The sequence below is a fragment of the Glycine soja genome, chromosome 20, assembly GCF_004193775.1.
Source record: "Glycine soja cultivar W05 chromosome 20, ASM419377v2, whole genome shotgun sequence".
Lineage (NCBI taxonomy): Eukaryota > Viridiplantae > Streptophyta > Magnoliopsida > Fabales > Fabaceae > Glycine > Glycine soja.
In genome coordinates, this window is record NC_041021.1 from 49,944,977 (window position 1) to 49,961,514 (window position 16,538).

Here is a 16,538-nt window from a genome sequence, read left to right on the forward strand (position 1 = left end):
ATATTACATCATTAATTATATTATTAATCTTTCATTTCTCTTCTCTTTTTATCTCCCTCAACATCTACACCTTTGAGTGTCATGGATTTTTTTTCCATAATTAAGCTAGATTGTTATAAAGAAAACTTAGGTCTAGACCTAAATTGACTATATGAAATCTTTAAATAATTAGATAGTTGTTGAGAAGCCACCCCATCTAATAATGTTTTATTGAGACATGAACTCTGATAATTATTGTTTTAATAAACTATCTTTTTTGTCCATTATTTTCTCTTAAATAATCTTCAAAATAATAAAACTATTTATATAATTTATGAAGTATTGAATATTTGTTTGTTAAGTTCTCAGGTTACTGTATTTGAATGAAAATAATTTAAGACGGTTTGTTCTTATTTAATTTCATACCTCAACACGTCAATGAATTAACTTGAAGTTAATTTTATGAATTTTAGAAATTGGATTTGATAAAATTTAAGAATAAATTTTAATTATATTTTGAGTTGTTATATTTTTTAATAATTGTCTATTAGAATTTTTTTAAATTTACATAATATTTATATTTATATTTTAAAATATAGCTCAAATTAATAATATTTTAAAAATAATAAATAATATTTTAATTCTATAAGTTGTTTAAGTTAATTATATAATTGGGTGTGGGTCGAACTTCAGTTTATATATACCCTATACAAAAATTGGAAACAGAAATAAAAACGCATGCCCTCGTCTCTTTTTGAAAACACTTTAGTTTCGCAAAGTTGATTCTTTCTCTCTTTATCTTTCTTTCCCCAATTTGTGAGTGTTACTGTTGAATCGATTGGATTGGCATTAGGTTGATCTGAAATACGCAATTGACATGGCGAGCGCGATGGTAGAGGACGCGAACTTCGAAGATGACCAACTAGCCAATATGACCACCGACGACATCGTCAGAGCTTCTCGTCTTCTCGACAACGAGATTCGCATCCTCAAGGTATACTCTTTTCTTTCTGTTTCGTTTTTTTCCCTGCTTCTGTAACCCTAACCCTATCGATTACACTATCTTTTTTCCTTCTTCCGTTTTCTTAGCCATTAGGGTTTCTGATTTTAATTGAATTGTCCTTCGTGACTGAAGGAAGAGTTGCAGAGGACCAATTTGGAATTGGAATCGTACAAGGACAAGATCAAGGAGAATCAGGAGAAGATTAAGCTCAATAAGCAGTTGCCCTACCTCGTTGGCAACATTGTTGAGGTACCTATATTGTTTGTTTCTCTGTTTTGGATATTGTATTGGGATTTTTGGACTTTTAATTCTGAATCTTCTGGAATGGATGGAAAAAAGTTGTTTCTTGATTTTTAAACATTTTTCATTGATTATGACGTGATAATTTTTTGCATTTAGATATTGGAAATGAACCCGGAAGACGAAGCTGAAGAAGATGGTGCCAATATTGATCTTGACTCACAAAGGAAGGGAAAGTGTGTTGTGCTAAAGACTTCTACTCGACAGGTGACATGGACTAGGATTTCATATTGTCATCTGATGTTCCTATATCATAGTTTAAGATTGTTTTATTTGTTATAGTTATTGTTATCTTATGCTTTTAACGAGGACAAGCTCTTAGTACATTTTTCGGTAACCTTGAGCTTAATAATGTTTTCTTTTGACTGCAGACAATCTTTCTACCTGTTGTTGGGCTTGTTGACCCTGACAAGTTAAAACCCGGTGATCTGGTTGGTGTTAACAAGGATAGTTACTTAATCTTGGATACCCTGCCTTCCGAGTATGATTCTAGAGTTAAGGCCATGGAAGTTGATGAAAAGCCAACAGAGGATTACAATGACATTGGCGGATTAGAGAAGCAGGTGAGCTTTGGTTCTTGCCATAATTTATTGAAGCACTTTCTTTTGGGGGTTAGGTAATTGATCTCTCAGGTCATTTCAATCAACAGATTCAAGAATTAGTTGAAGCCATTGTTTTGCCCATGACCCACAAGGAGCGGTTCCAAAAGTTAGGAGTTCGTCCTCCCAAGGGAGTGCTGTTGTATGGACCTCCAGGGACTGGGAAAACATTGATGGCTCGTGCCTGTGCAGCACAGACAAATGCCACTTTTCTGAAATTGGCTGGCCCTCAACTGGTCCAGGTATGACAATTTATTTATAGTCTAAGCATGACTAATGATTCTACTATTACATGTTTGTATCAACTAATTATATCATTATTACATGTTCGTAACATTTTCCTCCCATCTTTTGTTCCCCCCTGATGCAAGTGAAGCCTCCTTTGAATAATAATAAAAAAAAAAACAATAAAATTGTGCAAAATTTTATTAAAAATATTTCTGAATTTTTTATTTTTTATAACTTGAACCATGCATACGACTTATACAAACTCCACGGGATTCGCCTTATTGATGCATACAATAAAATTGTTATGAAACTCATCCAACTAACAAAAGTCACGGGCATTAATGTTAATTCTTTTGGAGGAAATGCATTAATGTTAATTAAAAATATATTTTCAAAGTCAGAACAGTATGGTCAGATCAATCATTATTCTTAAGTTTCTTTTGGCTAAACTTTTCCTGTGATTTATGTCAATGACACTTGTTGATTGTGCAAGGATTATTTCTTATTAATTCTTATGTTATTTTTAATATTCTGAGTACAAACCCGCATCAAAATAGCATCTGATTCATCATCCAGCACATCTAAATAGTCAAAACTTGTTTCCTCTATTTCACTTGCACACTAATGCCTTTATTGTTTATATTCATGCCTCTTGACTGGGTTTTGATTAGAATGATCTAACCTGTAATTTTGTACAGATGTTCATTGGAGATGGAGCAAAACTTGTTCGTGACGCCTTTCAACTAGCAAAAGAAAAGTCACCATGCATTATTTTTATAGATGAAATTGATGCAATTGGAACCAAGCGTTTTGATAGGTATTAGCTGGCAAAAAATTAGATATACATTTGCAATTGACTTTTTTTTCCCCCCTCTAGAGAGACTCAGGTAAAATATAGTGGTTCCAACCTTGATGTATCTTGTGGCTGATTGCAGTGAAGTAAGTGGAGACAGAGAGGTCCAACGGACAATGTTAGAATTGCTTAATCAGCTTGATGGTTTTAGCAGTGATGACCGGATTAAGGTTTGTCTTTAATTCTTATTATCTATATTTTTGTCTGATTGATGAGATAAGCTTCAAAGTATTTTTCTGTCTTTGGGTAAAGCATTATAGTTTATATTTTTAAAATCCAATGTTTAGGGGCTGGTCCAATAGTTTTTTTATAACAACTTGAATAGTGGCTAGATTTAGAAGTTGGCACCAAATTAACTGGATTTTTGTTCAGTTAGGCTATAGGTTGTTGAAGTGCCATTTTCATTTATTCTTGTAAATTGCAGGTGATAGCAGCAACAAACCGTGCAGATATTCTTGACCCTGCCCTTATGCGTTCTGGTCGATTAGATCGTAAAATTGAGTTTCCACACCCAAGTGAAGAAGCAAGAGCTCGAATTCTACAGGTTTGGTGTCTTTAAACTTCATCTGCTGACTTGTTTTTCAAACAGAACATTTACTGACTGCTCTCACTTTGATATTTCAGATCCATTCGAGGAAGATGAATGTTCACCCAGATGTCAACTTTGAAGAACTTGCTCGGTCCACAGATGATTTCAATGGAGCTCAACTGAAGGCTGTTTGTGTTGAGGCTGGCATGTTGGCTCTACGCCGTGATGCAACTGAGGTTTGTTTTCTTCCAGATATGCAGCAACTTAATAGCTTAAACATCAATTTATAAAAAAAGTAAAATAATACCATGATTCATCCTAGGAGATATTTACTGGTTGGCATTTCTGTTTGGAGCCTTATAAACACCAACATAGTCCTGTGACGCATATACTATTATACTCCAGGCATAGCTTCTAGTTGGAGCGACTAAGAATTTTATTGCCAATTTTTTTTTTTCTCTTCTGGTTCAATTCAGTGTCAATTGTCAAAGCTCCACACCAACTTATAATTTGTTTTGTGTATTTTACCTGATGTTGGAATGTTCGTAAAATCTGTTTTTGTTCCAAACGTAGGTGAACCATGAGGACTTTAATGAAGGTATTATTCAAGTCCAAGCAAAGAAGAAAGCAAGCCTCAATTATTATGCATAGGCTGGATTTTGGAACAAGCTATTTTTCAGTTTACGAAGATCTATTGAGACATATCAAGCCAATGGAAAACCTAAGTCGATGTTTGACATTTGTTATCTATTTCTTTTCTTTTTTTTGGCAATCTAATGGTATGATAACCCACAGCATACTGGAATCATCGTATCTTTTAAAAACATGCAATCTGATCATTAATTTCGTGGTAGTAATAGAAATTTGATCTGCTTGCTATGTTTAAAATCTTGTTGATCAGGTTATATACGATTCTCTGATAAACAAACAAGACTTGTGATGGCTGTAATCAGAATTTGATTTATTGAATGAGTTTTAAAAGGAAAAAAGTTAAGACTCCCATACCCACCAATGGCTAGAAAAAGAAAAAAGAAAGTTTCGCAGCGAAGTGAAGCGCTCCTAGCCTCTTACAACCGTTTGCATTTTGTGTGACGTAACTGTTAACTTCTCTGCATTGACCTTCGTAGGTTGCCACAATGCGGGCTGATTATGCTAGGGAACACACCCATCGGATATTCTTAAAAGCCTAAAAGACGTAGATGATTTATCAATCGGATATTCTTTAAAAAAAAAAGAGTAAATTTATGCTATGTAAGTGTATCTCTGGGAACATTATCAACTAATTTTACCTTATGAGATCATTCTTAAAATACCTCTTCATTAAATTGAGATTTTGTTTTCAATACCTATTTTATTCTTGACCTAAGTTTTAAGGAAAGATAATTTAAGAAAGAAGCTTATATAATGAAATTGACACAGTTAGATGATGCTTATCAACTATTTTTAGTAAGCGGAAGTTTTTTCCCCTTATATTCGAAGTTCAACAAAGAAATGTGCCAGTATGATTTTTTTCATATTTGGTATACTTCAAATAATTCTCTCCCTCTTCTAAATTATTACTTATATTGTAACATGTTCCTCTCATAGCAACCAACATAAAAACGCATAGAAATTAAATAAAAAAAAAACTCCTTATAACATAACCAAAACCCAAAACAAAAGAACTAAAATTAAGGACAGAGTTTTTCAGCTCAGATAAGATAACTACGGGGCCTGCATTGCATGTGCTCAGCACTTGATTTCCTTCCATCCATAGGCAAAGTAGATAAAAGTTGGATCAGTAACACCTTCCCTGTAGTAAGCAAAGACAAGGCTTCCATCATCGTGCATGCTCTCCCCCACAAAACTGCCATATTGATCACAATAAGAAATCATTTATGCATAAAGGAAACGACCAAATAATAAAGGGTTAACAAACAAACCCAATATATAACCAAAGAAAAGATGAAGCACATAAAATTGGAGGTCTTTCAGCTTTGATATGAGGGACTTAGTTGCTCCCTCAATGTGCTTCTTGAACAACTCTTGCTTCTCTCCCTCTAATTTGGCCGTCAGCAACTTAATATATCTCTTCATATAAGCAATAAATTGCTTCTTATCAAAGGATGGTTGTTCCTGAAAAATATAAATAAATAAATTATTTGTTCTGCAGTAGAAATCAACTCATGGTTAACAAGAATTAATCAAGAAACCCTCCTTTTACCTGAAGCCTAAAAGTGTCAACAATGTCAACGACTTTGACAGCTTGATCACCAACTCCCTCATCCTCGTCCCCACCTTCTGCAGAAGGGTTAGCACCAATGTCTACATTGAGTGCTCCTTGAACAACCCACTGCCAAATGCCACATTACACATAATAAAGTTGAGTGCTCCTTTTATCCGATTTTTTCATATAAAAAAACATACTTTTGTGATGGCTCTTATTTTCAGTTCAGTAGGGTTGGTGGTGGATAATGGAGTTACATGAAAAGGCAAACTAACATTCATTTTTGTATCAAAGGTTCAATCTAGATAACAAATATTTTTTCAACATGTACTAATATTTTTTTGGTTACATAATTGTACTATTAATTCGTTAGTCGGTTAGTGCTAACGTTGATTATTTTTTATTTTCCTTAATTGAAAAATTACGTCAACTTTTAATTTATATCTTTTACTCTAGTTTTTAGAAATACAAATATGATTTATCCATGAAAATACGAGAAGCATGTGTATTTTTAAGAAAATAATACGTACCAGAGTCAAGTGAAAACTTTTGGTGACCTTAAACATTAAATAAAACAATACAAAACTGACTATGCTTACTTTTCAATTTATTTCTTTTTTACATAAGTTTTATATTGAAAAAAATATGGCAATTAAAAAATATTTTTGTTATAACTATTCTTTATTGATAGTTTTAGACAACTAAAAATATTGGAGCATAGATTTGGTGATTAAGATTATGATAGGATAACATAGATTTTTTGTTTTGTTTTGTTTCCCACATGTTTATTTTTTCGAATGAAATCCTATTCGAAACATGCTTACATTTTTTGAGACTAATCCCTTCCATTAGATCTAACTCCATTAGTAGAATACTTATTTTATTATACTATAATAAATTGCATGTTTGGTGTACCCATAAGATACATGATATATGTTGACAACAAGTAAATTTTAAAGCAATCGATCACACACACATTAACACAAGGATTTAATGAGTTTTGGCAAGTGTGTGTGGGAAACAAAACATCTATTTTTCCTTCTTATTAATCATTAATAAGGTTATACCAATTTATATAATAACAATAAACCTAAACAATATGATTTTCTTAATCACATCACACATGTACGTGACTCGCTTTGCTTTGCTCTAGCATATGAGTTGTGCTCAACAATATGATTTTCTTATCTACCACTTACTAGCATGTTATTTTGTTGGGTAGTATGCTTCTTGCATGGAGGAAAAGTTAACTGTAAAAGTAACATGACATTTTTTTTTCTCCCCCTTACTATTACCAAATCCTTCCCTTCGGCATTACTAATACTTTCAAGTCTCATTACTTGTATTGTCATCACACTTATCATGTTGTTGTCATTATCATTGTAATTTTCTTTATTATGATTGTTATCATCATCACCTATTAATATTATATTTTTATGTATTAAGTATTAAATAACTTTTTTTACAAAAATATTGAATAAATTTAAAACTTATTTCACTTTTATCCTATATTACTAAGTTAAAATATTTTTTAGAATAAATTAAAATAATGTTAATATATTAATATAATTTTAAATTATGTGTATGTTAATATACAAGGAAATGAAATTTCAACTAAAAAATATTAAAAATCTAATCATAAAATTATTTGTAAGAATAAAAATATAAACAGTTTATTTATATTTTATTTTGCGATTAGAGTTTATATATATATCTCTTTACATACAAATGACAGAATAAATACTTTGACATAAAAAAACATCACATAATGTTTAATCATAATCGGACAAGAAAGGATAGTAGATACAGCAAGACAAGCATAATACAAGCAATTAGAGTTAAAAAAAATATTTAAAGTCAACGGGAAGGTGAAGGCACCGGCAATGAATCGCAACCGTCGGTAAAGTTGATTGGACAAGAGTTATCGGGAGTCAGAGGAAGAATCCAACGAAATAAAAATTCAATCTTGTTCATCCCCAAGACTTGAGATCTCAGATTACAATCCTTTTTCCTTTGTTTTCTCATCCCTGTCCTAACTCCATTTCATTTAAACGCCGTCGTTCCCTCTCTCGCTCTTGTTCCGATTTTAGGGTTTTTCTAATGGGTCTCGGTAACGATGAAGAAGAGGACAATAACAACAACAATAATAATAATAAGAATAACAATGATAAGGTTGTGGATGACGGAGATGCTGGAGGAGGAAAGTCTTTCGGTTCAGTGTCGTGTTCCATTTGCCTCGAGGTTGTTGCCGATAATGGGGATAGATCCTGGTCTAAGCTTCAATGCGGTCATCAATTTCATCTCGGTAACTTTAATTGCTCTCTCTCAAACTGCATGCAAATAATACAATTGAATATATAATTCTGGAATTTGAATAATACAGCTTGTGTTAACTGCAACGATTGAGATCTGGAATTTAGTTTTTGTTTCGTAATTATTTTTACCATTTGTTGATGCAGATATAAGAATAATAGAATATCAACTGTGCATGATGATTCTTATTCTCGATGATGATATGTCCATTGGTGTTTGTTGGGGTTCTGAAGCCAAGAGAATTTTGTAGGCTATGGGATCCAGTTTGATTGATTGTTTGTTTTGAATGGTGAATTGAATTGCATATAGTGAATGTGACCTAGTCACAAGGGGTAGTTATTGTGGATGATTGGATATAATATTTTTTTTTCTTTATGAAACTATCAGATTCAAAGTTCAAACAGATTTTGCAATTTTTGATTTGTTGTTTTTGACGGTTAATGATGAGGGTAATTAGGCTTGTCGTTGTTGCGCGGACGGCCAAAGTAGCTTTTATGATGGAATTGTGGAAATCTGGGTCAGTTTTCAATATTTGCCACTGGTAGGAAATCATGTTTATGTATGCAGAAGTTTGACACTGTCTCGGTCTTGATGAATTGCTTAACGACAAAAATTGTGACGTTTTGGCTAACTTACCATAAATTTGGTGGAATTTCTGCATAATATATGTAGTTGCTCATGTTTAGCGGTATGCATTGATTGCTTTTAATAGGTATTGTCATTGGTTAGGAACTCAAGAGTGTGTGATTTCATTGTCTTGGTATTGCTGAATTGCTTAACGACAAAATTGTGACGTTTTGGCTAACTTTCCATATATTTGGTGAAATTTCTGAATAATATATGTAGTTGCTCAGGTTTAGCAGTATGTATTGGCTGCTTTTAATAGGTCTTGTCAATACCGAGGAAATCCAGAGTGTGTGGTTTCATTGTTTTTCAGTCAAACCAAGTAAGGGTATAATTATGAGAGGTATATTAAATTTTAAGTTGAACAGCTGATAGAATGTTGTAAATGATATGAAGTCATGAGCGTTCCCCCTCTGAAACTAAGAATAAGGATTTTGTTTTTGCAAATATAAAACCAACAAAATAGAGATTAAAGAGCCAATGGATGGATAAGCCTTGGTTTATTATTCAGGTGCTATGTGAAAAAGCAGTTTGACAATTATACTGGAAATCTAATTTTGTTGAAATTTAATTTAATAGAGGAACTTGGGGGAATAGACTCAACATGTTTATATGAAACAAGTCTTTCTATGATGGTGTCCAAATAGTATTGGACATAGCACCCTGACAGTTATGTAACAATGTTAACAAATTACCCTTTTATATTAAATCCAAAATTATAAATGCTTTTTGTTAGAGAAGCGCCACATTTGGGACTTGGGTCTCTCTCACTCAGTGACTCTCACCTCTCTCTGTTCTGTTCTATCTTTTCTTTACCTTCTCTCGCTGCAGGCGAGACAGAGATTAGGAGAAGTTTTTGAAAACATGTGCTAAATGTGCTGCGCTACCGAAAAGGCTATTGTCTTTCTTTTTGAAAAGATGTGTTAAACTTGTGGTTATTAAGGGATTTAATCTTTTATGACTGATGGAGTCAGGCTCTCTCAATACTTTAAATTAGATCTTTTAATCAGCCTGTATGGATTTTTTTCCCGATAAAAAGTGATTCTTTTATTTTTACATTTCTAAAATCATCTTCTGTTATGTATTTAATTATTTAGAGATTATTTGCATATGTTTATGCGGACAGCATGATACGATAACTATAGTCATTCTAGGGCTGTAACAAGTAGTAGTCAATTCCCTGCTTTTCCTATGTTTCTTATAGCATTATATGGAAAGTTGGGTCAATATGTATGCTTTAATGTGGTGGAATTTCATATCCCTGTTTGGAATGTTAGATGAGCCATAAACATGGAAAATCTAGTTTAAGAAACCAGAGAATACATTTTAAAGTCACTTTCTGAGATCTCCTTGCGGTGGAGAATGCTTTTCTTTTAGTGGGTCGGATGGTTTGTTGTGTCCCTTCTTCCCCCTCTTTAATCTCTTTATAAGGGACAAAAGAAGCACTCATGTGTATCTTCTCTCTTGTTTTTTGTACATGGTTCAATAATAATCCAGTTAAGTGGAATATAGATACAACAGTGATGTCATGAATTTTTGCATACACTGATTTCTTATTGACAACAATATATGCAATAGTAATATTCTTATGCTTATGCTTATTATTACTTTACATTATTTAGATTGCATTGGTTCGGCATTCAACATAAAAGGAGCAATGCAGTGCCCTAATTGTCGGAAGATTGAGAAAGGTCAATGGCTATATGCTAATGGTTGTCGGTCATATCCTGAATTTAGCATGGATGAGTGGACTCACGATGAGGACCTTTATGATCTTAGCTACTCTGAGATGGTAATAGTCTTATTAACTTGTGGTTTATTTGTGTTTTATTTTATGCTTGTGACTGAACACAGCCTTGCATTAATACTTCCTTTATTGATTGGGTGTTTATGTGTGTGTGTGTGTGAGAGAGAGAGAAATTGAAAACTTGTTCTTTGCTTGGTTTTATCAATAAGGCTTTTTCCTGAGATGTTTTACTGGGAGGGCAGTTATATGTGCTTCATAAGAAAAAGGGGAAGCTACTCGATATTATTTCCAAATCACCTTTGACCTGATCTGAATTTATCTCCATCTGTCTTATGCCTTTCATTCCTCTACCTTTTTTTTAATCTGCAACTCTTAGTGTACCACAAATATCTGCTAGTGCATTGTTTCCCTCCATTGCCATTTATAAGTTGATAAATCTAGATGAAGTCATTTTCCTATGTATTAGTAGTTGGACTTTGACTTTCAAGGTTGGCATTACCTGTTTCAATTGGAGTTATTTTTTGTTCCTTTTTGTTATGTGGATAGATAATATTTTGCTCCATTTTGACTACTTTTTAACTACATGGTTTCTGCAGTCCTTTGGAGTTCATTGGTGCCCTTTTGGCAACCTGGCACGACTTCCATCATCCTTTGAGTAAGCTTAATGCATAAAAACTAATATCTGTTTTGATTCATAGACTTGGACTTGTCATTTGCTGTATTCATTTGTTCTTTATAGTGGCTAGACTGTTTTTGTGCATTAAAAGATAACATGCATTGGAATTTTTAGACTGGTTTGAATAGACTTAGTTGTGTGTGTGACTTTAACCATTCCATATATGATTTTTATTAATTATATTTCTTTTCACATCACATTAACCATATATTATAAATGGTTCTTGCAATGAGAAGCATTACTCTTTGTATTGGGAGTTAGGGCCTAATTCAATCCTAGAAAAACGGCTTGTGAGGTGAGGACTGCCCTAGCTTTAATTGAAGCCATATCTCTAGCTGATACGGTACTAACCCATCATTAAGAAAGCCCCAAAGAGGCTGCAACTAAGCGAGCTAGGGTGACTGCAATTAAGGCAACTTTCCAACACTCCCCCTCATGTCTAGGGCTACCGACATGGAGCGTGGCAAATGTAGGTGGCCCAACAATAGATTTAGGGTAGACTTTGATACCATCTTAGAATTTGGTCTTAGGGTCTAAGTCAACCCCAAAAAATCAGCTTGTAAGGTGAGGATTTTCAAAGCTTTATAAGCTCTATTTATGCCATATCTCTAGTTGACTCGGGACTAATCCACCACCCTTTAGGCTGCAATTATGGCAACCCCCTAAGAGGCCGCAACTAAGGTGGGGGCTAGGGTGACCACCGCAATTAAGGTGGCTTTCCGTCAAATACACTGAAGTAAAAGGTTTTAATTTTAATATGGAACTTAATTAGGTTGATTGAAGTCAAATGTGGTTAAGCTACAGATGGTATTAATAAATCTGAACTCTGAAGTTCTGGATATATTTAAAAATTGCCATTTTGATAAACAAGAGAGAAATGTTGGAAAGACTAGTGGAAATCTTGAGGAGCATCACAATTTTGAAGGCAGTAGCATCAGTAAAAATTTAAAAGTTAGCTTCTTACCAAGTGTTTGGTTGTGCATTGAGAGTTAAAATTGAAGCAATTAATACTAGCCTGTGATTTTTAGGGAATTTGACATGAAATGTGGATAATAGATGCAGATCCAAAAACATAGTTGCTCCTTTTTAAGTGTTTGTTTACACGGGGAACTTCCAATTGTTTAAATACAGAATTCCACTTTTGGTGTAGTAGCTATACCAGACTTGGGAGTCTTCATAATCATAGTGGATCTGTCCAATTTTGGTAGAAACTGCCAAAGTTTTAGTGAAACAGCATAATCAGCATTTGAGTTTAACTTGTAATGGAGTCTGTCATCTGTGCTTACTGTATAACACCCCCTAAAAAAAGAGAGGAGGTTGTCATGTGTGCTTTGAGAAACAGCTAATGAGATTGACTCTACAATGAGCAATTAAAGATGTATATTCACCCTTAAATTTTGGTGGGTTAAGATTATATTGCATTTTAATTTAAATCAAGGATGGATACAAGATGGGCTTTTGTTAGGGTCTAGGTTGTGAAGAATAAAATGATTAGTAGAGGATTGGAACCCATTTCTGTTGTAACATAAACAGAATAACTACTTCTGTTTGGTAATAAAAGGGGAGAAGGGAGTTAGCTAGAGTCAGTTGTGAATTGTGAAAAGGAAATTAAGTTGGAGGATCCAGATCTCTCAAATAACTGGATAAGGGTGACAATTCTTTGAACAACATATATGTTTTGTATCATTGATACCAGGGCAGAGATTGATTCTCTTTAGTAATAAAAATTATAGTTATACCTATACCTTATTTTCTAGTCCAGTTTTTCCATTTTGTTCTGTGCTTTGGCAGCCTTGCTACCACCCTAATCTTCTGGAATGATGAACTTTGAAGTGCCCCCTTCCTCTCATCTTTTTCTTCTTCTTTAGTAATGTAATTAGCTAATTTAGTATGAGTTATCTTTCCAACTCCAACAGAAAGCCCAGTTATTCTTTCAAGTTGGGCTCATATTCCTTACATTCTTAGCAATATTTCACTCTGTTTCTTGTCATTACAGTTGCAGCCAAAATGAAGGCTTGTTTGCATACTTGTTATTGAATTTAATATTGGTGTCTAGGTTGATACATCATACTTCTAATTTGTTGAACCTTAAAATAGTTTTCCTACCTTTATGAATGTGCTCTAATTAGATCTATAAAATGGGGATTCACCCTTGAGGTTGGCTTGCCTTGCCATGTTAAAGGTAGAATAGTGCTATATATATTTTGTACTGTGTTGAATGCTGCCCAAATTGCATTCTTTTAAACAATTTTATTGTTGATGAATAATTATTTTACCTTTCATTGTTTTTTTAAACTTTTAGGCATTTCTGAGTGATCCCCCCCCCCCCCCCCCCACACACACACATAAAAGGAAATGGTAGGATTTTTATTCAACTGATTTTTATGTTCCTGATTTTTCCAGGGAAGGGGAGTTTTCGTCTTCTGCATGTAATCAGCTTCTCCATTTTTTTTTAAAGTTGTTGTTTGCATTGTACTGAAACTATTAATTAACTGGAATGATGAGATGCAGATCATGATGTATTGGGACAACATGCTATATTTGCTGAACATACAGCTGTGTCATCTGCCAGTCATCCTTGCCCGTATATTGCTTACTTTGGACCAATACATCCATCCTCCTCGAATTCGGGTGGAACTGTATCAGAAGCTTCAAACTTCAACCATTGGAATGGTTCATCTGTGCCCAGTGACATGCCAACTTCCTACACATTTCCTGCTGTGGATCTTCATTATCACAGTTGGGAACACCACTCCCCTCCTTTCTCTACAGCAAGTAGTCGTCTAGTTGCTGCTGATCAGCCATCAGTATCCCCTGGTAGTCAAAGGCCAGCCAGGGGTGGTTCGGATGTACCAAGATCAGGATCTTTTATGCATCCCTTCCTTGTTGGTCACAGGTACCACTCTAGAGTTGACATACCTTAGTAAAATATATTTGTTTGCATGAGTTAATACTTGTTCGAATTTAATTTGACGAGTGAGCTAAACCATAATATATCTGCTTATCACATTAAATACATTGACTTTTGGTTATAAAAGATAAAAAGTGATGGATCTCAGAATTGTCACTGGCTAGTGAAATTTACTCAGGTCATATGATTGATATTCCATGCACATTTTGGGGTTACAACTTTCAATCCATCAATTTCTGCAGTTGTACAACTTTCAATGCATTAATTTCTGCAGTTCTGCTGCCAGAGTGGGGAGCTCGGTTGCTTCCTCAATGATCCCTCCTTATCCTGGTAGCAATGCTCGGACCCGTGATAGAGTCCAGGCTCTTCAGGCGTACTATCAACCACAGCAACCTCCTAATTCAACCACAATGCGGACACCTATTGCTTCTGGCACCCGAAGATCCAGTAGTCATAATGGATCTCCTCAATTAGCCCCAATAACCACATCGTCAGACCAAAGTGGTGGCTTCTTTCTTATCCCATCAAGTTCATCAGGACACAATTTTCAAGAAGAAAATCATCATCTACCAAATCACTTCCATGCTTGGGAAAGAGACCACTTGCCTTCGTTGTCATTGAGCCATGTCGATAGAGATTCAGGTTGGAGAGCGTACCACCAGGCCACCAGCCGGTCAGACCCAGGTACCAGGTCCAGCAGCTTTCGTTTGAGGCATGGATCGGATAGAACGCCTTCACAAAATCGGTAATACACTTGTATCCTGTTCACTGTGAAGCAAACTACCATTACTATGGAAAATTATGTATGCTTTGAAAAATGTTACATATTGCTTTGGCACTTTGGCCTTTGGGTCTGTCCTGTTATGACAGTATATACTCTGGCTGGCCTTGGAATTGATTTTTCCATAGCCACCAGTGTGATGGACATTTGCTTCCTCTAGTTTTATTTGCCCTGGTGGGCATAAAATAAGATGGTGTATCTAGTTGGGGAAATCAGGTTTTGGAAGAAATACTGGGGCGTTGTGATTTCAAGTGATGATGAATCAAGTGGATGAAAGCAGCTGTGGTTGGATTTGTAGTGGGTCAACTATTTATGTTTGATAATGACACTCATGCAATTGCTGTGTATTTGAGAATACAAGTACTTTTACTTCTACCCCATGGCAAGAGTGATTTGTAAACTGTTGTGCAATTGTTGAGCCAAGGTATGGTATTGAAACTCGCATGAGAAGGACCATACCTGGGAATAATGGAAGTTCAAAGGCTGGTTTTAAAACAATCATATATGTGGTTTTCTTTATCATTTCTATTAGTGGTGTAACGTCAGGTGGCGCATATACAATTTTCTTGTTTCCTTGGAAAGATTTTTTTTTTTATTTTTTATAAATGTTTAGTTCTTCCTTAAGTCGGTCACTCAGGTGATGCGCGTTGTGGCACCTTACTGCAAACGTCCCCAAGCGAGAGTGCTGATAGTTGTGATTCTTGTGAAGAAATTATACATAATTACATATTGTGTCCTATTATAATGTTTTTTATTTGTGTCAAATGTTTCCAATTTCAATGTTTTTTGTGTTTATGACAAGTGAATAGTTTGATTCTAACTATAGTTCTCCGAAACTAAATACTTAATTTAGACTCTAAAAAATTACTTGACTTAATTTAATCCTTGAAAAATATATAAAACCATGTTGTAAAATTTAGATCGTAGGACATTTTAATTTTAGTCATTTTCATTAATTTGCAATACATAAATGAATTGTATATCAATTTGATTGATTTGATTCTTTGAAAAAATATCAAGACTCAAATTTGTTTTCGAAAATGATAAATGAACGAAAGGATTAAGTTTTTTATATTTAAAATCTTAAATATCTTTACATATTTGTGTTTAATGAGAATGCTAAGTTTTGGTATGACTGGAATATAGTTGATGAAATTTAAGGGGGTGTTTGGTTTAGTTGTTTTCTGTTTTCATTTTCACTGAAAATAGAAAATGGTGATGAAAATGTGTTTGGTTGGATTTCTGAAAACATTTTCAGTGAAAATGAAAACAGGAAACAACCAGAAAATGAAAACAATACATTTTCATTTTCAGTATTTTCAGTTGAGAACAGAAACCTTATTCCAGATAAAGTGAAATTGCGGTAACAATGAATATAATTTTAAGTAAATATAAAAATACAAAAAGACAAAAAGTCAATATATCATAAATTTTCAGTATTTTTATTTCATGGAAACAGAAAACAAGAAGTCAAACCAAACATGTTTTCAAAATTTTAATCTTTTGAAAATGAAAATAGGAAATGAAAACAGAAAATGAAAATGTAAATCAAACACACCTTAAGTTTCTCACCGTAAGTTTTGATAAGTGAATAAGGAGTTATAGAGTACGGTCAATTGGCGAAACGATTGATTAATTATATCATTTTAAAATGGTCATATATTTTATATCAATTTAATTAAAATATATATATTGTTATTCAATAGTGAATTATATATTACATATATAATAAAATTATTGAATTTTATAGTTAACACAATTTTTAATTAATTGACTGTATAAACAAACT

At 33.8% G+C, this 16,538-nt stretch overlaps 3 protein-coding genes across 5 annotated transcripts; 2 read left to right on the top strand and 1 right to left on the bottom strand.

The window, feature by feature from the left end:
• The first annotated feature begins 691 nt into the window (after positions 1-691).
• On the top strand, positions 692-4,472 carry LOC114403151 (26S proteasome regulatory subunit 6A homolog). The gene is made up of 10 exons (XM_028365934.1): positions 692-973; positions 1,115-1,231; positions 1,382-1,489; positions 1,654-1,845; positions 1,932-2,123; positions 2,808-2,926; positions 3,045-3,132; positions 3,387-3,506; positions 3,587-3,727; positions 4,065-4,472. Exons 1-10 carry the CDS (start codon positions 857-859, stop codon positions 4,140-4,142), a joined length of 1,272 nt encoding a protein of 423 aa, XP_028221735.1. The 5' UTR covers positions 692-856; the 3' UTR covers positions 4,143-4,472.
• A 542-nt stretch (positions 4,473-5,014) lies between these two features.
• LOC114402205 (translationally-controlled tumor protein homolog) lies at positions 5,015-5,978 on the bottom strand. The gene is made up of 4 exons (XM_028364701.1): positions 5,898-5,978; positions 5,695-5,823; positions 5,414-5,606; positions 5,015-5,337 (listed from the first exon to the last, which is right to left on the bottom strand). The coding sequence occupies exons 1-4, from the start codon at positions 5,976-5,978 to the stop codon at positions 5,183-5,185; spliced, it is 558 nt and encodes a 185-aa protein (XP_028220502.1). The 3' UTR covers positions 5,015-5,182.
• A 1,541-nt stretch (positions 5,979-7,519) lies between these two features.
• LOC114403150 (E3 ubiquitin-protein ligase RFI2-like) lies at positions 7,520-15,348 on the top strand. Of its 3 annotated transcripts, none has more exons than XM_028365933.1 (6): positions 7,520-8,002; positions 10,257-10,426; positions 10,978-11,036; positions 13,461-13,486; positions 13,569-13,953; positions 14,211-14,651. In XM_028365933.1, the coding sequence occupies exons 1-6, from the start codon at positions 7,798-7,800 to the stop codon at positions 14,281-14,283; spliced, it is 918 nt and encodes a 305-aa protein (XP_028221734.1). In that variant the 5' UTR covers positions 7,520-7,797; the 3' UTR covers positions 14,284-14,651. The 3 variants fall into 3 exon arrangements, with proteins under 3 accessions (XP_028221734.1, XP_028221733.1, XP_028221732.1); XM_028365932.1 differs by having other exon boundaries at positions 7,523-8,002; positions 14,255-15,348; XM_028365931.1 differs by having other exon boundaries at positions 7,524-8,002; positions 14,243-15,348.
• The last annotated feature ends 1,190 nt before the right edge of the window (positions 15,349-16,538 follow it).

Excerpts from the sequence above, each read along its gene's own strand:
- LOC114403151 (XM_028365934.1), top strand. The coding sequence starts at position 857 with ATGGCGAGCGCGATGGTAGAGGACGCGAACTTCGAAGATGACCAACTA. Across the intron at positions 2,927-3,044 it reads GGAACCAAGCGTTTTGATAG|TGAAGTAAGTGGAGACAGAG; the intron begins GTATTAGCTGGC and ends GGCTGATTGCAG. Across the intron at positions 3,728-4,064 it reads TACGCCGTGATGCAACTGAG|GTGAACCATGAGGACTTTAA; the intron begins GTTTGTTTTCTT and ends TTCCAAACGTAG.
- LOC114402205 (XM_028364701.1), bottom strand. The coding sequence starts at position 5,978 with ATGAATGTTAGTTTGCCTTTTCATGTAACTCCATTATCCACCACCAAC. Across the intron at positions 5,824-5,897 it reads AAATAAGAGCCATCACAAAA|TGGGTTGTTCAAGGAGCACT; the intron begins GTATGTTTTTTT and ends GGCATTTGGCAG. Across the intron at positions 5,338-5,413 it reads TTTCTTTGGTTATATATTGG|TTTTGTGGGGGAGAGCATGC; the intron begins GTTTGTTTGTTA and ends TCAATATGGCAG.
- LOC114403150 (XM_028365931.1), top strand. The coding sequence starts at position 7,798 with ATGGGTCTCGGTAACGATGAAGAAGAGGACAATAACAACAACAATAAT. Across the intron at positions 8,003-10,256 it reads CGGTCATCAATTTCATCTCG|ATTGCATTGGTTCGGCATTC; the intron begins GTAACTTTAATT and ends TACATTATTTAG. Across the intron at positions 13,487-13,568 it reads GGAGTTTTCGTCTTCTGCAT|ATCATGATGTATTGGGACAA; the intron begins GTAATCAGCTTC and ends GATGAGATGCAG.